Genomic DNA, 25,496 nt, shown 5'->3' on the forward strand with positions numbered 1-25,496 from the left:
AGAGAGAGAATCTTTCAAATTTTTTTTAACGTTTATTTATTTTTGAGACAGAGAGAGACAGAGCATGAACAGGGGTGGGACAGAGAGAGAGGGAGACACAGAATCGGAAGCAGGCTCCAGGCTCTGAGCCATCAGCCCAGAGCCCGACGTGGGGCTCGAACTCACGGACCGCGAGATCGTGACCTAAGCTGAAGTCAGACACTTAACCGACTGAGCCACCCAGGCGCCCCAAAGGAGAGAGAGAATCTTAAGCAGGCTCCACACTCAGCACAGAGGCTGACACAGGGCTCAATCTCAGGAGTGTGAGATCATGACCTGAGCTAAAATCAAGAGTCAAACGCTTAACTAACTGAGCCATCCAAATACCCCAGACGCTTGCTTCTTAAAGGCCAGAAGAAGAAAGAGTCTCTGACTTCCTCCATGTCTGACCCTTGGACTTTCTTTTAAAAGCCTTAGATCAGGCCTACCCAAGAAATCTCCCTTTGTATTAACTCAGAGTCTACTAACTAGGGCCTTTCATTACATCTTCAAAATCACTTCATCTTTACTATATAATGTAACATAATCCAGAAATGATATCCCATCATATTGATATGTCCCACGCACACTCAAATGTAGGGGATTATATAAGGGTGTGTACATCAGGGGGAGGAATCTTGAGAAGAGGACATCTCAGAATTCTGCCTACCATAGACTGTGACCTTTGATGAGGTAGAAAAGGGCATTGCCTTCACCTGTGTTTGGATCTCATTCCCATGCCACTCCCCGCCTGACTCCCACACACCTTTTCAAGGACTGTAGCCCATTAGTGACACCAGTGTGTATATACAGGTAAGTTTGGAGGTATACAACCAACTATTCTCTTTTCCATTTTGTTGTTGTTGTTCCTTAATGAGTTGTCTTACGAACTGATTTTAGCATATTCTTGCAGCACTTTCACATGACCACTCCATACCTGTCTACTATGGGTACGTTTACTCGTAAATGAGTTATTTGGGAATGAACAGGGGAGCGTGTTTTCACAGATGTCAAGGTGGCCAAAAATATTTCTCTTTTCAGCTACATATGATGAGAGGGCTGCCTCTTTGCATGAAGAGGAATTAAATACTGTTAAGATAATTTTGATCTCATACATTTCAGTTGGAACCCATATGATGGTTTCTTTTTCTTTCTTTCTATCTGTCTGTCACTCTATATTATACAAAATAAGTTTTTGGCTTCTCCCTGGGGAAGGAGGAAGAGGAAGCATCAACTTTATGTTCCTCCAGTTATGTTAGTCTGTAAATTAATCCTCTCCACAGTGAGATGTTCCCAAATGACTCCAGTTACCTTGGAGGAAGCAGGTTAATTTATCTCCCTATTATGGCTACTACTTGGCTGCCATACCCTGAATCTAATAAACACAATTTAACCTTGAGGGAAGGTAAGGACCACAAACTCATCTGCCCCCTTGACCACTTCTGAAGCCTTCTAAGAATTCAACTTGTTTCTTCCCCAGGCATCCACCAGGACCCCCACATGTACATTTCTCCTTTCCAACATGACTTTCTGCCAGCTACTAGAGCTCTTTCTTATTTAAATTACTTTTCTCATCCTGAAGTCCCTGGCCTCAGTTCCTAGGGTATATTATAGTCTCCTCCACCCCGCCCCCCAAATCAATCAGTTGGAAATCAGATGGCTAGTGCTAAGGTTGGGCTGTGTAGGGTTAGGGATGATTAATGCTAAAGATAGGGCTAGAGTAAGTATAATAATAAATATCAGAACTGAGGAGTTGGGGGTCACAGTGGTTTACTAATAAATAATTTAGAGACATCCACAATTTTTTATAACAATCCATAGAGAACTATAATATTTATTTTAATTGTATATAATCTAAAATTTATGTTTCATTACGTATGTGTCTTATGGTTTTCAGTTCTGGCATTCTCTATAAGTATAAACCATTTCTGTTGCTAATTTGTAATAGAATTGAGGAGGTTAAGGGAATAGGGTATTTCCTATTACAGATAGAATTTTGGTTTATCCAAAAATTAAAGAAAAACTTAAGTTACGAGGTTTAATTCCTCCTAAAAACCCTCAGGGAGTCCACATAAAAGAGCTCATATTTTTTCTTAACTCATCTTTAGCTTATTGTAAATACAGATGAATAGATACAAAAACAACTCTAGATACAGATACAGATACAGATACAGATACAGATACAGATACAGATATACGCACACATGGGTTAGTATACATAGACATATTACCTAGCTCAGTCAGCTACCAGGGCCTACACACTAGAGCTCTTTCTAGTGTGTAGTATCTAGTATCTAGAGGATACTCCAGTAGCAATGACCACACCCAGTGCCTGTATCTTGATTTCTAAATGCCATTCCTCAATAAAAAAAAAACCCAGGGCATATTGCACACAAAATTTATGAAGGTGTCTTCCTATTTAAAACTTGTTTTCCATTACATCTTAGAATGTTTTGGCCTTTCCTACTTTTAGTTATGTATCTTTTCACATGATTTATTCCTTTACAATTAATTTTGTATGTTTTTAAATGACTTTTTTACTGTGTAAAAAGTAATAAATGTTCATTGTGACAAGTAATCAAAAAGGAGTATAAAGAAAAATATTAAAAAATCTCTTAATGGGTTTCTTAACGTTGAATATTGATTGAAAGAGCTGAAATCTTTAACTTATTTAAAACATCCCTACAACAAATGCAGTTGATCCTTGAACAACATGCCACTTATACGAAGATTTTTTTTTTTATAAATATGATATGGTACTGGGGTACATGGGTGGCTCAGACAGTTGAGTATCTAACTCTTGATTTTGGCTCAGGTCATGGTTCCAGGGTCATGGAATTGAACCCTGCGTCGGGCTCCGTGCTGAGCATGGAGCCTACTTAAGATTTTTTCTATCTCTCCCTTTGTCCCTCTCCCCAACTTGCATGCTCTCTCTAAAATAATAATTTAAAAACCGATATGGTACTGTGATTTTCTTCCTTATGATTTTCTTAATAATGTTTCTTTTCTCTAGCTTACTTTATCACAAGAATATAGTATATAATACATATAACATACAAAATATGTGTTAATCTATTGTTTGTGCTATCAGTAAGGCTTCCATCAACAATAGGCTATTAGTTAAGTTTTTGAAGAGTAAAAAGTTATACACAGATTTTTGCCTGTGCAGGGGTTGGCACCTCTAACCCCCATGCTGTTCAAGGGTCAACTGTATATTGATAGGCAAAAATGAGTCACTGATATTTATTAATATTTGAATGCTTTTGTAGGACCTTTTTATATTCTCTATTAGTTTTCTATTGCTGTATAACAAATTACCACAAATTTAGCACTTAAAACAACACTTTTACTATCTAACAGTTTCCGTGGATCAGAAGTCCAAGCACAGCCTAACTGGGGCTCTGCTCCAGGTCTCACAAGGCTATCATCAAGATGTTAGACAGGCTGTGTTTTCATCTGGAGGCTTGACTGAGGAAGAATCTGCTTCTAAGCTTATTTAGAGTGTTGGCCGAATTCATTTCCTTGCAGTTGTAGGATTAAAGTCCCCATCTTTTTGCTGGTTGTCAGCTACAGACACCCCTCCCCCTGAAAAATCCTGGAAGGTGCCACTAGTTCCCTGCTATGTGGTCCTCTCCATGAGTGGTTCATATGGCTGTCTGCTTCCTCAAGGTGGCAGGAAAGGCTTTAGCTCCAATCTAGTAAGCTAGCGTCACATAAGATAATGTAATCACAGAAGTGGTGACATCTCCTCACTTTTACCATATTCTTTTGGTTAGCAATAATTCACTGGTCCTATCTGCACTCAAGGAGAAGGAATTATACACAGGCATGGACACCAGGTGGAAGAAGTCATTGAGGGTCATGGTGGGATATAAGCTCTCATTTCTTCATCTAAATTGGAATATTCTTTTTTGTTTGTTTGTTTGTTTTTGAGAGAGAAAGCCTGCGTGCATACACAAGTGGGAGATGGGTAGAGAGAAATAGGGAGACACTGAATCCGAAGCAGGCTCCGGGCTCTGTCAGCACAGATCTGGACATAGGGCTTGAACCCACAAACTGTGAGATCATGCCCCTGAACTGAAGCTGGACCTCAAGCAACTGAACCACCCAGGTGCCCCTAAATTGGAATATTCTTATCTTAAGGAAGTTCGTGAATGTTCTTCTAACAGGAAAGAAAGTTTGGTATCTTCAATTTCAGCCATCTTATTTTACAGACAAGGAATTGAGGGTCCAAAAGAGTAAATGGTTTGCCTAAGTTTGGTGGGTTCAGAGTTGTTTACTCCCAGGTCAGCATGCTTTCTACACACCATTATGCTAATGAAGCATTTTCAGTATTTTCACTTTAAACTTAAGCAAATGAAATATATATGTATTTATTGATGGGCGGGGCAGAAGAAGGTGGGTGCAGGCATTATAAAGAATTTTGCATGTAAATTGTCAAATATGGCAACCAGCATGTGTTATGTGTTTTCTGGCTGTGCTCAGATGCAAGAGCCAGTGAATGAAAGAGAATTACTTATATTCAGCACATACATTACTTCATTCAGTCACATACATTACTTCATTCAGTCATCCCAAAGACTCTATAAAGTAGAAATTCTTATAATACAGATTTTAAAAAAAGGCAAAACAAAAAACAACAGGCTCAGTGAACGCAACTAAATCATTCTGGGTATGGACAACCATCAAGTTACAGTGACCAAATCAAAGCCAAATAAATTGCTTACTTCTGGCCCATTCCATTTCTCTATCACTAATTTCTATAATTAATGAACAATACTGTGAAATTTTTCATGTCTATACAGCCCTTACCTTTTCCTTTTTGCCTGTTTAAGTCTTGCCACTCTTGTTACTTCTAAGTGGGAGGAGTTCATAATAACAGATTTTACATCTTCCAGCACTTTTATATGCCTGTATCTTCCAGCTTTAGTCATGTTGCCATAAATAAACCTAGGAAAACCTACTTCATTCATAAGTGGCTTCCTGTCCCTACGTTAGGTAACTGATTTTCTGTAAGTCTAGAAGCTCAAAGCACTAATGAACCACAAATAGGCTTTAAAATTTTTTGAATTCTAGTTCATTTTCTTGATCTTCTTATTTTAGGTAACCACTTCTCATGCAAGGCATACTTAACTAAAAGGATTCAGAGAGATTTAAATTATGAATGTCCTCACTATCGGACGTTTACAGAATATTTTTTCTCTTTTGACAGTCTTCAGGGGAAACACAACTTTCTGGGAGATGTAGCATTTTTCTTTCCACTACACAGCGCATTCTTCTAGCGTATCTTTGGCATTAACTCCCCCAATTTTTTAATCTAAGGCACACTTCCTGGGCACTCTAAACCTCTAGTTTACAGTAAGGATTCACTGAGACCCACCACCGTGCGTAATCGTTCAAGGTCATTGGGGCTGCTGCCCGGCCCCGGCCCTGAATGCGCACTGCCAGGCCCATTTCCTTCTCCAAAGCCGATGCTTCCTTGCTCCCCACCCTTGGGGCGGGGGGAGGGGAGGGGGAAGCAAGGGAGGGTGTCGCCCGGAATGCCTGGACCAGACCGGGAGACCGGGACCGCCACCGCTCGGGGGCCGCGCTTGGTACCGCGCCTCTGGAAGGTTCCTGAGTGGCTGGCGGAGGGGGCGGTTCCAGGGAAGCCGGGGCGGAGCCGGCGGCGTCTGGCAGCTGTGTTACGCCTCCCGGGGCCGCTCGGCCGCGCCCGCTCGCGGAAGCCGCTCTCTACCCGGTAAGAGACGCTCTAGTCGAGGGTCCGCCGCAGCCCCGCGCCGCTTTCGCTGGCTCGCGGGCTGGTTGGCCTCCCGCCACAGGGCCATGCAGCGCTTAGCTATGGACCTGCGGATGCTGTCCCGGGAGCTCTCTCTCTACTTGGAGCACCAAGTCCGGGTTGGGTTCTTCGGCTCGGGTGTGGGCTTATCCCTGATTCTGGGCTTCAGTGTCGCTTACGCCTTCTATTACCTGAGCAGCATTGCCAAGGTGAGCCGGGGGTTGGCGCGGGCGCCGGGGCGCAGGGCCTCGGGCAGCTCTGCTGGGAGGGACAGCAGCTGGTGAAGCTGGAGCTGCCGCTGGAGGGACGGGTGGCTGGGGTCGTCCTGGAGGCGAGAGTGCTGCTTGAGTTGTCGCCCTTTCCCCGATATCTGATGGACGCCCTTTGAGCGCGCGCGGGAAAGCGGGCCAGCCCTTGTCGGCGTGTTGTGGGTTCGGCCGGGGTCCTCGGACTGCAGCCAGGACCCGGCTGACCTAGGCGCGGCGGGGCTGCCCTGTCACCATTCGCGGGGCTGGCAATGCTGTAGCACTTCTGACAAGGACTCCCTTATCTCAGCTCTCGCCTTCCCCTTCAAGAGTTTGGTAAACCTCCCTTTAAGTCCGTTGTGACTGCGAATTATTTTTGTCAGGCTTCTAGAAGAAGATGTAATCGGAGGGAACGTGCGGGCGAGGGACGAGTCTGCTCATTTCTGGTTTACGGTTGGCAGAAACTTTGTTCTAGACCCTTCACTATAACACCGGCTTTCCCCACAGAAGCCCCAGTTAGTGACGGGGGGTGAGAGTTTCAACCGCTTCCTTCAGGACCACTGTCCCGTGGTGACAGAAACGTACTACCCCACGGTCTGGTGCTGGGAGAGTCGAGGACAGACACTCCTGAGACCTTTCATCACTTCCAAACCCCCGGTGCAGTACAGGAAGTAAGTATATTTCCATTTTTCAGTCATTTCTGCAAAACCACCGGGTTTTTCCTGCATACTCCCGGTTCTTGGTTAACCTCTCGTTAGTAAACATATAGAAAAGAAAGGGGGAACGAAAGTGGAAGGTGTGCTCCCCGCCACACACACACAGCTGCAGGAAAATATTCAGGTATTGCCGTTCACCATTGTTTTTGTGTGTGCCTTGATGTAAATGGTTTATTTCTAGAGAAGTGTTTTTGAGTTACTCTTTTCTAGTTTGGCATGCGTCTGTCCCTAAGGACCTAGATCCTTTGATGATATGCACCAGTTCATTGATGCTAGGAGTGGGGATGGGGTCGAGAAGGATGCCAATTAATTTGGATGTTGCCAAATCCTAATTAATGATGGACTCCTGTAAAAGGACTTCATATTAATAAGCAAATGGGTTCTTGATGATAATGTCCTTGAGGTGTTAAAGATAGGGTCCAGAATTTATCAGTAACCCGGAGATTTAGATGATGCCTAATATTAATTTCCCTGAGTCATCTAGTCCTTCTGGAGTTCCTTTTGTTGCCTGGAACTTGCACTATTTATTTGAGAAAAATCTTTAAGTTCATGCATACTATGTGAGAAATACTTTAAAATATTTAAGAAACAAATTTTATAATATACTCTGTGGGAGACTGCATTGTTAAGTCAAAGGACCAGAGCAGTGATCAGATCAGTATTTTACTTATTCATAATTCCCTACTGAATTATTTGGGTGACCTCAATCAAATAGGGGTTAAATGCTGGGTATTTTAGAGTAATGAGGAAATGATTAAGATAAATATTTGAAGTATTTAGCAGTTCATTTTTATATGCTACCTTTTTGTGATATTGCCGGAAATACTTTATGGTACTAATGTCATATCATTCTTGTAATAAGACAAAGGGATATAAGTGTGTGTGTTAGTGAATGCTGAAAAAAAACTTCAGATGACCAAATCATGTCATATATTTATAAAATTAAGACACTAATATTGGGGCACCTGGGTGGTTCAGTTGGTTAAGCATCCAACTTCAGCTCAGGTCATGATCTCACGGTTTGTGAGTTTGAGCCCCGTGTCAGACTCTGTGCTGACAGCTTGGAGCCTGGAGCCTGCTTCGGATTTCTGTGTCTCCTTCTCTCTCTGCCCCTCCCCTGCTCATGCTGTTTCTCTCTCTCTCACTCTCTCAAAAATAAACATTAAAAAAAAAAGACACTAATATTAAAGCATGACTTGAAACATTTAATGAGTATGTCCTCTATTTCTTCTAGTGAACTTATTAAAACTGCAGATGGAGGACAGATTTCACTGGACTGGTTTGATAATTGTAACAGTAAGTGTTATAGGGATGCCACCACCAGGCCTACTATCTTACTGTTGCCCGGCCTCACTGGAACAAGCAAGGAATCATATATCCTTCATATGATCCATCTTAGTGAAGAATTGGGATACAGGTACCAGTAAAAGATTTATTCCATTTTTTACTTAATTCATTCTAAATGAAGCACAAATCTATCTACATGTTTGTTTCAGAAAAACTTGTTATTTCTTGCATGGATTAAGCATTTCCCTAGATTATTATTTTTCTCTGCTTCCTCTTTTGCCTTTTTTTTTTTCCAGGAAGATGCATAACAATCATCTCACAGGAAATAGCATTTCGCATAGTAGGCACTCAGCAGATTTTGGTTGAATGAATGAATGAAATTAGTATCATCTAGGAATTGACATAGGACCCAGGTCTGAGGAGCAGTAGGCCCACTGAAGGGAGTGCTATGGAAAATAGCCATTACAAACCACTGAGAGAGTAGATGGTGACCCTCATGTTTCATTCCATATTTGAGCTCTGAATCTACTAATCTTATCTCATTGGCTTAGATCCCAAATGTAAAAAATACCCAAAATCGGCTTGTAGGTGATCTTTCTTTTTCCAAAGATGATCTATGCCTCTTTTGTCCATCTGAGTTTGTAGGTGCACATGACTAATGTCCAGTTGAGGATGCCACAGCATTTTTGAGTAGCCATTATTCAACTCAGTCACCAAGTACAATTTAATTTTTTGCAAGTGACTTAGCAACCTTAAGTTTCAGGTTCAGCTTTAATATCTTAAAGCAGAATCATTGTGAAAAGTACTGCTTTTTTGTGTCGCCTTTTTAAGCTGATAGTAGTTATGGTAATGGAACACTCTGAGGTGCATTTAAAGTAGAGTTGTGTCCTTTGTTAAACTTGAAACACTCTGTGTGAAAAATTGATGTGGAGTTTATATTAATAAAAACATTTTTGTATAAATGGGGAAATGCCATAAGAGCTAACTCAATTTTCACAAGTTAAGTCTGATCTTTTACAGATAAAGCCTATTTTGTCCATGAAATGACAATCTCTCAGACGTTTTGATAGGTGTTCTAGAATTATTGTTCCAGTGAAACTTGCACTAATATCAGGAATTCATCATTATTCCATGTTTAGCACCATCCAGTTAAGTGTGAGGCTTGATTCCAATTTTTTGCTAAAACTTAGTCATGCTCAAAAAGTATAGATCATAAAGCCTTCTGTGCATATTTAAATTGCTGATTCTGTACTTGGCCTGAGCTGTCTCTCAAGACTTAGGAAGTGCTTTTAAAAACAATGTAGTTGAAACTCAAGGACTAAATCTCATAAGCCCTGGAGTTGCCAGTCCACAAGGCTTTTTTCCACCCCTTGCAAAAGTTGCTAAATTTTATGACTATGACTATCATTACACTGTGCTTCAAAGCTTCAAAGTTCTAACTCCCCTAAGGGTTAATATCTCTTCTACTGATTTGGACATTTTATTGTGAATCTATGATAAAAGGAAGGTTTTGTGCTAGATACAAAGAGTTGTGAGAAGTTGACCTTGCCACAAGGAGCCTAAGAGAAGAGAAAGATAGACCAGGTCATTGTCAGCTGCTTGAAGACCCAGCTTATTTGGGTTTAGGGAACTCTAACAGTGAATTAGACTGGACTTGAAAATAGCAGAGTACATGAATAAGCAGTGGTCAGTAAACTTTTCAGTGGCCTTTGGGCCTATCTCCATTTGTGTTTAATTAGGAGGGGTGGCTGAGAAGATGTATCAGTTAGCTTTTGCTGTATAACAAACTATCCCAAAACTTAGTAGCTAAAAACTACCACCATTCTGCTCACAATTCTGTGGCCCAAGAATTTGGGCTGGGCAAAGCTAGGTGGTTCTGGTCTTGGCTGGGATCATTTGTGCATTTGAGGTCAGCAGCCGGGACAACTCCCTGCATGGGGGCCCTCAGCAGGGATGACTCATCTCAGCTCCATGTGGCCTCTCATTCACCATCAGGCTCTGAGTTTGTTCATTTGGTGGCAGAGGGTTCCAAGAGTACAAAAGCAAAAGCTGCAAGGCTTATTGACACTCAGGCTAAGAACTCTCCTGATGTTGCTTCTGCCACATTCCAGTTAAAGCAAGTCTTGTGTGTCAGCCCAGAGTCAAAGGGTAGAGAAATAAACTCCACCTCTTGATAGGAAGGCCTACAAAATATTTTTGCATCATACCACAGATAGCAAGGTAGTGCCAAGGACCACTGAAGTAAAAGAAAAGATCTGGAACTTTGCCATAAGGCTTACATTGAGTCCTTTGAGACTGTATAATATAGTGGTGTGTGCAGGGTCTTTGGAGCTGGGCCTAGGTTCAAGTGTTGGAACTTCCACTTACTGAGAGACCTTTGCAATTAATTTTTAACTTCCCCAATTACAGCTTCTCACTTACTACAGAGAGTTTAAATGAATTAGAATGTATAAAGTAGTTGGTTTAGTGACCTGAGCCAAAGTGGTCTTTCATAATGTTTCCCTAATCAGACTAGAACACTTTATAATTTAAAGAACAAGTACAAGCAAACCTACCTCTTGGGAAATATAAACACCTAGTTTCCTTACAGGAATGCTTGGATTGTGTCATTATGTGTCTTACACAATAGAATTTCATAGGCAGTATGAACACCCCAATACAGTGGGGGTATATTTGCCTTCAGGCCCCAGTTACTATCTTGTGGAAAGGTTGAATTTGTAGGGAGACTCATGAATTTTGTCAGGTAGCCAGGGAACTGTTATTGCTTCACTGCTGAGATATGATTTAAACATTAGGGAGAACTTAACTCCTGGTGTATTGATAAGTGAAACATAAGGGTTTGCTATTGTTGCTGTTAAAAATTTTGTTTTTGGGGCGCCTGGGTGGCTCAGTCAGTTGAGCATCCGACTTCGGCTCAGGTCATGATCTCACAGTTTGTGGGTTTGAGCCATGCATCAGGCTCTATGCTGACAGAGCCTGCAGCCTGCTTCAGATTCTGTCTCCTTCTCTCTCTCTGCCCCTCCCCCCGCTCATGCTCTGTCTCTCTCTGTCTCTCAAAAATAAATAAATGTTAAAAAAAATTAAAAAAAAAATTTTTTTTCCTGTGCCTGAAAACTGACAAAGACACAGAACTTTTAGGTTTCACCAATTCAGAATTAAGAATGGATGGGATAGGAACTAAGCTAAAGTTCATTTAAGATCACTGTGAGCAAAGGCTTTACTAAGAAGTCAAATTGAATTGAAAGGGGAATACATAGTCTACCTGCCTGTTCATCTTCATGGGCCAAATGCAGTATGTATTCCTTGGATAAACTTGTCCTTGAGAGGGAGAAGAGAATTGCTGAGCCAGATAGCCCTAGTCATTCTTCCAAATTTTATCAATCAGATAAGCCCTCCATCTCCTGGAGAATGAGTAAAGTAAGCGAGGCCAGGAAGCCAGGAGTGTGTTTAGAGAAGCTTCTCTCATAGAAATCAGAGGACTGGAGAAAAAGTTACACCTCTATGATTGATAAAGTAGTTAGAAATCCCATTCGTTCACTCAAGGTTTGTTTTTTAAAAAACCTCTATTTGGTAACACAGCCTAATCGATATTATTTTATGTACCTGAATAATATCTGTTTTCTTAAGTCTTTTTCCCATTGTCTGAATTAATTTTTAGCATGACTACTAAAAAGAGGGAGTAAAACAGTAACTCTGAGAACATCTAAATCATCTTTTACTTTGGCCTCTTTTATTGAGAGCCTTCATCTACTATTTTGTTCCACCCCCAACTAGTATTAAAAAGAGTGGCCCATCCAGAATTATATCATAATAAGTCTATTGAAATCTAGGTCAGTCATTAAGTATTTTTATCAGAACCTATATTCCCAAAGAGCATACAGTCTAGCTGAAGCGATAAGGAATATGTATGCAGTAGTTGGGAAGAAATGCATTAACGAGAACCAGGATTGACTACAAGTAAAAGAAAACTCAAAATAACAGTGACTTTAAAAAGATACAAGTTTATTTCTCTCTCATGAGAAGTTTATTTCTCTCTCTCTCTGAGAAGGTAGACCAGGGCTCTATATCCTGTATCAGGAAGTGTTGCTTCATAACCTACGGCTGCTCTAGCTCCAGCCATCACAACTGTACCCCAACATCCGAGGAGAAAAAAGACTAGAGAATGCACCATCTTCCTTTAAGGATGCTTTCCAGCAATTGTGCACACCACTCTTGCTTGTATCATATGGACCTGCTCTTCCTCAGCCACAAGGGAGGCTCGAAGTGAAATCGTTATTTTGAGCAGTCATATACTCAAGTGACACTAGTAGATTCTGTGACTGAGGAAGAAGAGGAGCATGGATACTGGGAGATAACTGGCAGTCTCTAGCACTTAGTGGTCAGTGTTGCAAGTGTGAGGACTCTGGAATATCAGACACCAAGTAAGACATTTTAAGCAGGGAAGGAACAGGTCAGAAGTGCCAGAGGCGAACAAAAGAGCAAGGAGAATGAGGACAGATAAAGCAGTACTGGAGAAGATTCAGCAGAGCAATGAGGAAGGAAGTCCAACTGCTGAGGGCTAAGAAGACCTCAGGAGAAAAGAGTGGGGTGGATCACATATCTTTTAAGTTTGACAGACGAAGGAGGGAAACAGGAGAGGATTTGGAAAAGAGCAGAAGGATTAATAGAGGGATTTTTCAAGATTGTGGGTGTTTGTTTTGAGAAATTTCTTTCTTACTGCATTTTTTATTACTATCTTCTTTTTGTTTTTCTTGCTACATTTTTCAAACTACTTACAGAAACCACTGACATTTTAATGTGGTTTAACAGGATTAAGATCTTTCAATGCAGGGCCACCTATTGGTAGCAAGGATGCCATTGTCCATCATTTATAGTTTTGAGAGGAACTTGGAGTGGGAGATGATTTAAAAGCGTTAAAATTTGACTAGTTTCTACATGTTCCTTTGCTTTCTAGTTTGGAGTTTGGATCTGTGCATTTTGATTTAGGTCAAGTATCACCAGTAGATAACTAAGCTTTAGGTGACACTGAGATTTTCCTGCAGTATCAGAAGGGCACTTGCAGGTCATCTACTGACTCTTCCTGAGGGAGGAAGGAAGGGGAGGCTGAACTAAGGAAAATGAGGCATGGAACAAAAGGGCAAGTTCTGACTATTCCCCAGTGTAAAAGCAGTACCTTAGGTAAGAAGTCATTTTAAATTAACTCCAGAATGTTTTTATCTAAACATATTTTTGTAAGTTTTTGCTGTTGTTAAAACAATTTGGCTTTTAAAGTTTTGAAAATGAGTTCAGTTAACTGATTATTCATGAGACTGGCTAGATGAAATCATGCATAATAGAAAGCACTGGGTGAAGAGCTTAGCTTATTTAATGGTATTTATAGAAAAAGTTATAGTGGATACTGACAAGGAGTCTCATTCCCTAGGGAACTAATTGTTAGATATTCCATTATACAATGATTCACAAAGTTTTGGGGATAAAGCTTTATTTTACTTTATTTTTTTATCCGAGCTGGCATGCACTCTAAGGGTACTCTGTGTTCAGAGCACTCGCGCTCGTCTTTGGAAAAAGAGACTTTAATGTTACTAGCTTAGGTAGCCCAGGGCCTCTGAGTGGGGTGGTTAAGTGGATTATTGAGTCAGGTCTGCTTGGATTCAAGTCCCAGTTCTGTCAAACACTTCCTGTGTATCCACAGCCAAATTACTCAATAACTCTGTACCTCAGTTTTCTCATCCATAAAGATAACTATACCTCATAGGATTGCCAGGATTACATGTATATATGTGAAGGTTTTTCCCCAGTGAACATTTTAAAAAGTAGTAGCTTTTTTTTAAAGAAGTATTTTTTTTTAAATATTAGCTTTTTTTCTTTAAAGGAGTGAATTATGTCTTTGGTGTAGGGAAGAGTCATACTCTTTTAGTCTGGTTAGGTAGAAATGAGGTACTTACTGCCTGGGCCCTATTACCAGGCAAGAAACCATCCCAGGAGAACCTGAGACAGCAGTGTGCCTGGCCAGACAGTGAGTGGTGCAGGGAGAGGGTAATGCCTAGCTAAGGTGGAGTGGCCACTGGAATCTATATCTTGGAATGCATACATGTTTCTTTTTTTTTTTTTTTTTAATTTACATCCAAGTTGGTTAGCATATGGTGCAATAATGTTTCAGGAGTAGATTCCTTAATGTCCCTTACCCATTTAGCCCATCCACCCTCCCACAACCCCTACACATACATGTTTCTGACTCCAGTTTGGGTCATAAAGCTGCCAGCAGTGATCTGTGACACTGGAATGATTCCTATAAGTTCATACTATTAATGTAGAACACTTTTATTATTAAATAGTTCTTTAGTTGACAGAATCTACAGAAATACCAAAGAAACCCAGCTAGAATTCAAATGAGTAAGATAAAATCTGAGAACATCAAAAGCAACTGAGTAAATGTTAGGGAAGACGGGAGAGCTGGGGGCGGGGCAGTGGAGACGATTCCAATAAAATATTATAAAAGAAAACTTAATGCTAGTTGTATAAGGTTTTCAGTGGCCTCACATGAAGGATAACTTTGACTCTTTTTTCCTCTTGTGGCTACTGGTTTTGAAATATTATACCTAAAAAGTGAATTGCACTAATTATGAACTTTTTTTTTTAATTCATAGGACCACTCAGAGCTTATGACCAGCAAGAGATAACCAGAATTGCCATTTTGGTTTACTATTAATTAAATTTAGCTTTGTTGAGTGCCTGCCACATGATAGGCCCCATACCATGTGCTATACTTAGGTTATCTTACTTAACATGTACCTAATTCCAAGAGCTGTATTATCATACTCATTTTACCAACCAAAAACAAAACTACAGTGTTCATAATTTCACCAAAGTTTGACAGTTAGTGTGTGACAAGGTTAAGCTTCAACTGTACAGCCTTGTTACAGAGAAATATATGATTGTTTTTTAGGCTCTTTGAAATATTGCTCATTCTTCAAAATTCTCCTTTACTCAGATGGCTCTTGGCTTGGGAAAATAGCTCCTCAAACCCCATGATTATTGCCTATCAGGATAATGTAGACCTATAATATCATAAGTCTCCATTTCATCAGAGAAATTCAAGACATGACAGGCAAACATGTCATGTTTCCTACTCAGGGAATAGATTTTATAGGGAAAGAGTTGAAACAAGAGAATGGGGTTCTTGAATTATGGATTAAGTTTCACTATTCTCCATTACTATGTGGTAATCAGGAGTTGAGTATGTAATACAGTCAATATATTCCTGTTAATTATCGTGTTTGATTTCTGATGCTTTACATTCTAGAAAAAGATACATGAGTTACATTCATCTGTTCTAATATCTTTATGACATTAGTGAGGTCAGAAATGTTTAAGTGTTACCATTTTTTAAAAATAACATGTATTGGGGTGCCTGGGTGGCTCAGTTGGTTAAGCGACCGACTTCGGCTCAGGTCATGATCTCGCAGTTTGTGAGTTCGAGCCCCGCGTCAGGCTCTGTGCTGACAGCTTAGAGCCTGGAGCCTGCTTCGGATTCTGTGTCTCCCTCTCTCTCTGCCCCTCCCCTGCTCATGCTCTGTGTCTCTCTGTCTCTCAATAATAAACATTAAAAAAAATTTTTTTAAAATAAATAATGTGTATTATGCTATTGGATATAATGCTGTATAAATGTAAATTAGGTTAAGATAGTTGATAGTGTTATTCAGATTCTTTATATCTTTCCTAACTTTTTTTTGATTGATAGAAGGATGTTGAAATCAACTATGATTATGGATTTTCTATTTCTCCCATTTAATTGTCATTTTTGCTTCATGTATTTGGAAGCTGTTATTAGTCATAGATATATTTATGGTTGTTAGTCTTCCTATGAATTAATTCTTTCACCATTATGAAATGTCTTTCTTTATCTCTGGTTGTGATGTCTATCTGATATTACTGTAGCTACACTAGCCTTCTTAAACTTACTATGTACATTTTTTTTTCAAACTTCAACTTTCAAAGTATCTGTATCTTTATATTTAAAGTATATTGCTTGTAGATAGCATATAGTTGGGCCTCGCCTTTTTTGTCCAGTCTGATAATTTCTTGATTTTAATAGGATTTTTAGTCCATTTACATTTAATGTAATTATTGATATGGTGGATATAGGTTTACCATTATAGTCTTTGCTTTCTGGTTTTTTGTTGTTTATTGTTCCTTTATTTTCCTAGCATTTCTCTTTCTTTTTTTGAGACTCTGTGTTTTTTGTCTTATTATCAAACTTGGAGAAATCTTGGCCATTATTTCTTCAAATATTTTTCTGCCCCATTCTCTCTCTCATCTTCTTCTGGAGCCACAGTTACATACATGTGTGTTAGATCTTTTGATAATGTACCACAAATCACCAATGTTCTATTCATTTTTTTGAATCTTTATTTCTCTTTCATCTTTACGTTAGAACTGTAATTTACAAATCAAGTGAATTTGTTATTTCATATACTATATTTTTCTGACCTAGAATTTCCATTTTTAATAGATTTTATTTCTCTGCTGAGATTTCCTATTTTTTTTTATTCATTACAAGCTTATTTTCCTTTTATGTCCTTAAGCATAGTTATAATAGCTGCTTTAAATCATATCTACTGATTCTAACATGTGGACCATCTCAGGGTCAGTTACATTGATTATCTTATCTCTTGAGTATTGGCCATGTTTTCTTGTTTGCTTCCTGATCTAGTAATTTTGGTTTGTGTTGTAGACAGTTTGAATAATCCATTGTAGAGACTCTGGATTCTGTTATATTTTTCCAAATAGTACTGATTTTTGTTTGTTTGTTTGTTTGTTTGTCTTATCAGGCAGACAATTTGTCTCAACTCAAACTTCAAACTGTCTCCTCTATGGTAGAAGCAGCTGAAATCTCTGTTCGGTTTTCTAGCCTTAATTTGATTGCTTGGAGTCTCACATATGTATAAAGGCTTAGCAGAGCTTTGGACCCAGTTTTTACCCAGAATTTAGGACTCTCCCTCTTTGGTGAGACTTTCTCCTCATTTTCTAACTGCTATAGTTGCACCAAAGTCTGTTTTCTGGTTTCTCAAGCCCATGAAATAGCATTTCTATCTGACTTTCTTCCATCATTGAATAATAGAAACTGGTGCATCCCCTCGGGCAAAAAGCTGTTGAAAAAAAAGAAAAGAAAAGAAAAAGAAACTCATCCAATGCCATTTTTTTCTTACAAGTGTCAACTCTCATTTAGTTTCTACCTGCTTTGGTTGTTTTCCATTGCCTTTATAATTTATCAAGACTTCATAGATATTATTCTTTGGAAGGATTGGCCTAATAGGATCTACTCTGACATGTTTGGAAGCAGAACCTTCTTGTCATCTTTTCTTTAACTGGTATTCAGAACTCTATACCTATTTTGGTCTTAACCTATTTTTTCCATCCTTACTTTCTATCATTATACTCTAAATAGCCATGTTTCTGATAAGATGATATATTTTCTTATCCCTTAGAAAATTTCATACATTTCTACCTTATATCTTTGCTCCCCCTGCCCCCTCCAACCCATATTATATCTCATACTTTCCTTCTTCTGAAATCTTTATCATTTTCCAAGTTTCATCATACTATTTATAGGTCTTTTCCATGAATTCTTTCCTGATCAATTTTGTCCAACCTGATCTCACAAAGCTTTATTATCTACACCATTCAGTGGATATTGAACTGTATACTGCCTTATGTTATCACTTTTATTGTAGTCACTCAACTGAAAACATGATGTATTTCTTTTCAACCTAACTAGAGTATACCTCTCTTTGAGGCTAGGAACCTTATATTTATATTTGACTTTTCTCCCATAAGTTCTAACTCAATCTTTAGTTCAGTAAATGGTCTATTTAATAAATTTTTGAGTGAATGAATCATTCCAATATTAATATTTTTGTAAAGTACCTGGCATATAATAAATAATAATGTTTATCTGTTATTATTATCCGAAATCAGCATAGTAATCTTGAATGTTCCTCCTACTCCACCCTCCAACTATTATTTCTGTTCTTGTACTTAGAGACTTACATAATCCTAGAACTGGAAAATATTTAAGGTGATCTGGTAAAATCCCTTTATTCTGGAAGATCACTGGGCTTGAGCAGATTCAAGGCTATCTGGTCCATCTTACTGTAACAGTGGTTTTCAGTCAAGGGGGCTTTAGACAACTTCTCCTATTATTTGGTCCAAAATGTCCATAGCACTAAAGGTTGGGAAATCCTGTGCTATAGGTAGCTCTCTACCCTTTATTTAACCTTCTTTAAAGAAGACTCACCTACTTTTCTAATTAATGTGTTTTAGTGTCACAGAAGGTTAATACTAAATGCATTCTCTATTTGATATTTATTTATATTTTCCCTATTTTGAGAAGAACATTTAAAAAGCTAAAATACATAGGAAAAATAAGTTTTACAGAACAATTTTCCTCATATGCATAACCTTTAAAATTGTTTGGGAGAATTTGTAAAAATTATTTGGAAAGAGCCATTACAAAGATAACAGAAGCTTATCAAAGTCTTAGGAATAGTAGTTGTTTCACAACCAGCTCTTTTAGCTTCATGTGTAAAGTGTTCCCTGATAACTGTCAGGGCAGAAAAGGAGATTAGATGAAAGAAACTGGTTACTTGTCACCAACTGGAATGGGATAAAGGACAGAATGGCAGCCATCATTCTGCCTTTCTCTGTAGCTGCTTTGCTCCCTCATTCTTCCTTATCTTTCTGCCCAATTTCCAAGGCTTAGAAGTATATACAGTGATGACTGCTACTTATTGAACATTGTCAGGAACAAAGGCCTATGGAGAGGTCAGTACATTTCCTCCTCTAGCAAGAGATACCAGAGCTGTGATCCACTTTTGAAAGTTGCCTGAAGGAAAGTACAAATATCCCAGTCTGAGTTTGGAAGAAAATCCCAGATGTATACACTGCTTTTTCATGATTTTGCAGATCATCGTTTTCTTTGCCCTTATCAGTTCTATTCCCTTCTCTCAGTGGCAGTCACATGATGACATCTTGCCCGAGAAGCCATTTTTATCCTTATTTAGTGCTTGCTTTCTAAAAGTAGTTCTTTTCCGGATGACTAGGAGCTTCAAAGTTCAAGATCACAATTAACTTTAGCCCTGATTCTTGTGTAACCTAGGTGCTTATGCAAGTAAGTGCATGTGGCTAACTTAAATTTTGCTTATGTCCAGTCTGCATTGCCATTCTTTCTAGTGAGAAAAGATTAAGGCCACACTGATCCTACTCCAACTTTTCTGCATGTTTTCAAAGTATATTTAAGATCATTCTTTGACTAGTCAATAAAATGTAATATATCCAGCTGTATCTCAAGTCAGATTTCTGAGATTTTAAACACTTCCTTTTTTTCAGTTGGGCCTAACCCATACACTGAGCAGCAACACACTGAAAGAAGGGAATTAGAACCTTAAATGGCCTTGATTGATTGGATAAGTAAACAGACAACACCAAAATGAATTTTCATCAACATGAATATAGATTCACTTACTCAAAGAGAATCCTTGCAGACCCGAGTCAGGATTTTGTTTGAGGATGGCAAAAAATACATATCTGGTGTTATGGTTGACTTAAAGTTAAATGAGAATTAAGCATTTTAAATACAAAATGGCTTTTTAAAGCTACCACGGCACCACAACTACCATTGCTACTAATAGCTAACTTTCCTTGTGTACTTACAGTGAGCCAACACTGCTCTAAACCCTTAACATATGATCATTGACCCAGGAGAGACAAACAAGATCATAGGAAACACAGTTTGCCTTTCCTCCTCTAAGTCCACTGAACACCAAGCAGTAGCGTTGTGGGGGCCCTTCCTACCAGCTCAGGTGCCAGGTTCCTTGCAGCTCTACCTGTGGTCATGTTTTCACCTCAGGTAAAATTCCAGTCTCTGTGTTTGCTGAGCCTTGAGGGAAAAATAACTATTCCTGCCTTTCTTTTCTTTTCTTTTTTTTTTTAACTAGCTGTTTCTTAGAATAGGAATAGATACTTCATTAATGTTACAAAGAGAATAGGTAGAGGACTTTTTTTTTTTTTTTTTTTTTTTTTTTAGTTTGAGGCAAAATCATTTAAATTTGATTTGTATCTAGAATTGTTTTAATAACATGTGTTGAAAACCTACACATAGGTATAGGAAGAAGTTGTAAAATTTCTGCTTTTGGTAGGAAAATTTAACATCACTCCAATATACAATTTTCTGATTTGAACTCACATATTGAACTTAGAGAAGTGGAGTATATTTTAGTGCATTTAAATAAAATTGTCAAACATTCTCATGTCTTTGGAACAGATTTTTAAAAATCTTTTAGTACCCTAAAACAGTGCCACTGAGATTATTTTAATATGTATTATATTGTGAGCAAGAATTGTGTGTAAAAATAATAAACATTACTTTCCTGGTTTTTAGATGTGTGGTTTTTAACAACAGAGGAGTGGCAGGGGAGAATCTCTTGGTAAGTAAACTTAAATTAATGACAACAGCTTAATTTTTAAAAGAATGATTTGTAGGTTCATAATGAAAAGCACATTCTTTTTTATTTAAAATAACTGTGCATACAAGTTCATTGTGGAAAAATACAGATAAACAACAACAACAAAAAAATGAAATTTATAAGACTCATAATTATACAACCAGGGGAATCCCCTTGGTCTATGTATATCCAGATCTTATATCATAAGTGAAATATATGTAATATATTTCTATTTTAATAGAAATTAAGGTTATATTTTATAACTTTTATAGTTACTATATTTTAAAATCAATAGGTATTTACATTAGTTTTAATGGAAAACACATTTTCTTTAAAAATTAACTGTTAAAAATTAACAAATTAACGAGCACAATGATGCTTTTTTTTTCCCTTAGAAATTTACTTTTGTCATGAAATGGATTGATGGTATGTTATATGCCTGTTTGCCAGTCAAAGTTCACATAGAAGAAATATTATTTAAATCTTTTTATTTAATCAGCCCTTTTTCCCTCTAGCCCCTAAAGTTTTTGTTAGAGGTTCTTCCACCTCTTAGAAAATCATCATTCATTCTGATGTTAAACCTGTGAGTTGGAGTGAGAACTCATATTCACTGAAATTTTTTTGAAGGTTTTCAACTGTCAATCCCTTACCACTCCAACAGGTCAAAGACAATTCTACCAAAACTGAAAGAAGCCTTTTTTGTGTGTGTTTTGAGTCATTAATAGCGAATGATATTAAGACTATAAATAATTAAGTCATGCTGGAAATAAATATAATCATGTCACTAATGTCAGTACTTTATGAGAACTTGGGGAAAAAAGGTCTCTTGCACTTTGCTTTACGAAGACTTGGGTCCTGGAGGGAATCAAGATCAATATGATTTCAAAAACTAAAATTATAAAATGTTTACATTCTTACTCAAGCACCTCATAGTAAATAGTTTGATGTGAAGATTCACATTTCCTCACTTAGTCCAGCCCTCTAGAAATCTTGTGGACAAATGACAGATGTTCTAAAGGGAAAGATTTGAATTTGTCTCTGTGGCCCTGGACCAACAAAATCATTTTTGAGCCGCTCTTGTCTGCTGTGTATCTATCCTTCTGGGTGTTTTCAGGGTACAAAAATGGGGAAGATATGGTCTGAGGCTCTTAATGAGATAATGTACCGCAAAGTAAAGTCCATTAGGTCCCATAAAGTGAGGAACAAAGATCTGTTCATTCAGCAAAGCTGTGTTGTATGCCTGTTAAATTAGATACTGGACAAGGCAATAAGGTGAGGAATGTACTTGTTTTTAGATGCAACCTTAACCCTAGGAGCTTTCACTTAAGTTGCAGGAGAGAGTTCAGATACTTGAAAATTTATGCAATACAGAGCTAAGTGTAATTGTAAGAAGACATATAAAAATTGTAGAGTGTACAGAAAAGACGTAACTAAGTGCTTGGGGGAGGTGAGAGAACATCAGAGCGGAGGTAAGTTTGAGTTGTATCTTGAAGGCTGTAGTACTAAACCAAGAGGGAATAGAGAAGCTTTTTCAGCATAAAGAGCAAAGTATTTAAGAGCATGGAACAGCAAGTACTTACTGGTGGAGGGATAATGATCATGATGATTTTATCAAATGTTTATTGAGTCCTTAGAATATATCAGTTATGTCTTTTTGTGCTTAATGTTCAGCAGTAGTAACAACGCAATGATTTGGGTAAGCATCGCCATCATCACTGCCATTTGCCAGATGAAGAAAGTGAGACACAAATAGGTTAAGAATTTGCCTAGCCAAGAAATTCAGAACCAGGATTCAGACCCATGTAGTCTGACTGTGTGCTTATATTCTTGAATATTATGCTATGCTCCCTCTCATTTAAGAAGTGGCAGGGATTCTTCTAGAGGGGGAAGGCCAGATTTTGAAGAGTCATGTGTAGAATCCCAAGGAACCTGGTATTGAATCATTGACATTTAACATTTTTTCCAGCTTTATTGAGGTATAATTGACATATAAAATAATCTGATTATATCCATGTTTCAGAGAGAGAATCATAGCAGCAATGTGTAGAAAAGAGATGGGAAGGAGTATGGAGGCTGGGAAGCCAGTTGGAAAGCAGTTACTATAGATTTACCTAGAGTTTAAAAACAGAGATAGGAGGGAGGAAGAGGAGAGAATGAGAATGAAGGGTATTCATGGGGCAGAAAGAATAATATTAATTAATTGCAGAAAGCAAAGAAAAGAGAGTCAAGGTTGACATTTCTAGCTTGGCTGCCGGTAAAAGACTCTTATGTTTGCTGAAATGGGAAACAGGGGAATTTATGAGATTTTTGGTGTAATAATAAAATAATTCAGTTTCAGATGTTTATGGTGCTTTGAGATCATCCAGGTGGAAATTTCTAGTAAACAGTTGGATATACTAGACAGGACCTCAGGAGAGATGTACAGCCTACAGAAAGAAAGGGATTGCCAGTGCACAAAGGGAAGCTGGAGCTCATAGTGGTTGAGATTGCTTCAGGATAATTTGAACAGCAAAAGGAGGAGGAGATGTATGGATAGAAGCTTAGAACACAACAAATAGGAAGAAAGAGAGAAAAGGAAGAGCAAGAAACTTGAAAAAACTTCTATCCTTACCATTTAAAGTTATTTGGAAATTTACTTTGAAAGAATGCAGCAACCCAGTAACCTTTAGCCATAACATTAATTAGTTTTTTGAAAACTCTCCAGAAACACCTTGAGTTCTTAGAAAGGGATAGGATATAGAGAAACATTTTTCAAATTTTATTTTATCAAACTTTTATTTTATTTTAAAGAATTTAGAATTCTAAGTGAAAGGGTAAGAGTAGCTTGGTCTCTAGAGTCTCATACAGAATACTAGGTTGAATTCTGATCAAATAGTACCTCCAGCAAATATTTGTATCACAAAGGCTAATGTAATCTAATTTTAGAAAGAATAAAGGGGCGCCTGGGTGGCTCAGTCAGTTAAATGTGCTACTCTTTTGGCTCAGGTCATGATATCAGTGAGTTCAAGCCCCAAGACCCTCCTCAGCGCTTGCGCGTGCGCATGTGCACTCTCTCTCTCAAAGTAAATAAACTAAAAAAAAAGAATAAAGATGTAAAATAACCAAAATATAGCTACAATTATATGCTTTAAAACGACTGCTTTAAAAAAAAGAAATTTAAGGGGCGCGCCTGGATGCCTGAGTTGGTTAAGTGTCCGACTTCAGCTCAGGTCATGATCTCACAATCTGTGAGTTCGAGCCCTGCGTCAGGGCTCTGTGCTGACAGCTCAGACCCTGGAGCCTGCTTCTGATTCTGTGTCTCCCACTCTCTCTGCCCCTCCCCCACTCGTGCTCTGTCTCACTCTCAAAAGTGAATAAATGTTAAAAAAAAATTTAAATATTAAAAAAAAAGAAATTTAAGGAGGAAATTAATTATAATTTAATATATACCTTTTGTACCCTAATGGATCACAAAAACAAGATGCCAATATTGATTATTAGAGCTAGCTTTATTTAGATCAAGGGATCTAAATAAGATCCCTTGATAATCCTTATTTCTGCCTTAGATCTATGAGCAATTTCTGTTTCAAACTAGAGGAACTCTGTGTATACTTACACCTCACCTTGTTCCAGAAAGGATTTAATGTAGTTCAGACCCAGAGTAAGTAAGAACTTCCTATAGGCATAAAAAAGAACAAAAGATGAATCAGCAAAGATCAAACAGGCACTGTCTCTAACTGAAATTAGCCCAAAAGAGCTAGCAAAGGTGAAATGGAATTTAGAGTAAGCAGTTCTGCCAGGAGTGGAAGAAATGCAAGAGGAAAAGTTTGCCGAAATATGTTGGTGATATACTTAGAATTCATAGGGATTACTATGACTCCTGCAGAGGAGAATGAGAAAGAAATTTTCCACTACCATGTTGTCCTCATTTCTAATTACACATTGTAGGGTTCTAGAAAAGGCAAAAGCCTTGCTCACTAGGAAATGACAAGCCTGCACATTGTCCTCCCTGGGGCTGCTAGCTATAGAAGACAGAGAGTCCTAGTCTCAGTAGATTGCGATTCAGATATTCCTGCAGGGTTCTTGGAGTCCCTGAAGTAGATAGTACCTTTTCTTGCTCTCTGCAGATGGATTTTCAAGGATAAGAATCCAGGAGTCCAAGTTGTCCACAAACTCCCTAGTATTTGTAATTACTTTATGAAATATTATGTTTCCATTTTAGTTTAGGAATGATAATTTACAAAGCCAAAATTTTGAGTTTGTTGAAAGCTATATAGTGGCCCCATTTTTTGCTTTATGGGTCATACAGACTTCTGTGTCTCTAGGCACAATAGGAAAACAGCCACCTTGGAAAATAGTCCGGTACTTTCTCAAAAAGTTAAACATAGAATTACCATATGATGCAGCAATGCCCCTCCTATATATATAACCAAGAGAAATGAAAATATATGTTCACATAGTAACTTGTACGTGAATATTTATAGCAGCATTATTCATGTTAACCAAAATGTAGAAAGAACCCAGATGCCCATTGCTGGACAAATGGGTAAGGCAAATGTGGTATATCCATATCACTAGATATTGGTCAGCATTGAAAAAAGAATGAAGTACTTATACATGCTGTAACATGGATGAACCTTGAGAACATTACGCAAAGTGAAATGAGCTTGTCACACAAAATCACATGTGATAAACATGTGATTTTTGGGGTGATAAACATGTTCTGAAATTGTGGTGGTATTTGAACAACTCTGAATATACTAAAACCCATGAATTGTACTATTTATTTATTTAGTTTATTTAAGTAATCTCTATACCTAATGTGGGGCTCGAATGTATGACCCTGAGGTCAAGAGCTGCACGCTCTTCCACTCTTCCAGCCAACCAGTCAGGAAGCCCCTACATTTTAAGTAGGTGAATTGTATCGCATGTGAATCTTGTCTCATAAAGCTTGAAAAAAGCCTTTGGG

At 38.3% G+C, this 25,496-nt stretch overlaps 1 protein-coding gene across 2 annotated transcripts in view; it reads left to right on the forward strand.

Annotated features, from left to right (window-relative positions):
• Nucleotides 1-5,748: 5,748 nt before the first annotated feature.
• ABHD3 (abhydrolase domain containing 3, phospholipase) overlaps nucleotides 5,749-25,496 on the forward strand; it is a 38,641-nt gene continuing 18,893 nt past the window's right edge. Inside the window, exons 1-4 of one of the 2 annotated variants that reach the window (XM_047087067.1) lie at nucleotides 5,754-6,006; nucleotides 6,550-6,713; nucleotides 7,993-8,175; nucleotides 20,485-20,530. In XM_047087067.1, coding sequence (XP_046943023.1) covers nucleotides 5,845-6,006; nucleotides 6,550-6,713; nucleotides 7,993-8,175; nucleotides 20,485-20,530 — 555 coding nt within the window. In that variant the 5' untranslated portion in view covers nucleotides 5,754-5,844. Of the gene's footprint in view, nucleotides 6,007-6,549; nucleotides 6,714-7,992; nucleotides 8,176-20,484; nucleotides 20,531-25,496 lie in introns of both variants that reach the window. The other variant, XM_047087068.1, reaches the window with a different exon arrangement.

The sequence above is a fragment of the Lynx rufus genome, unplaced genomic scaffold (assembly GCF_022079265.1).
Source record: "Lynx rufus isolate CCGP_SWC_20201006 ecotype Redwood Valley unplaced genomic scaffold, mLynRuf1.p SCAF_22, whole genome shotgun sequence".
NCBI lineage: Eukaryota > Metazoa > Chordata > Mammalia > Carnivora > Felidae > Lynx > Lynx rufus.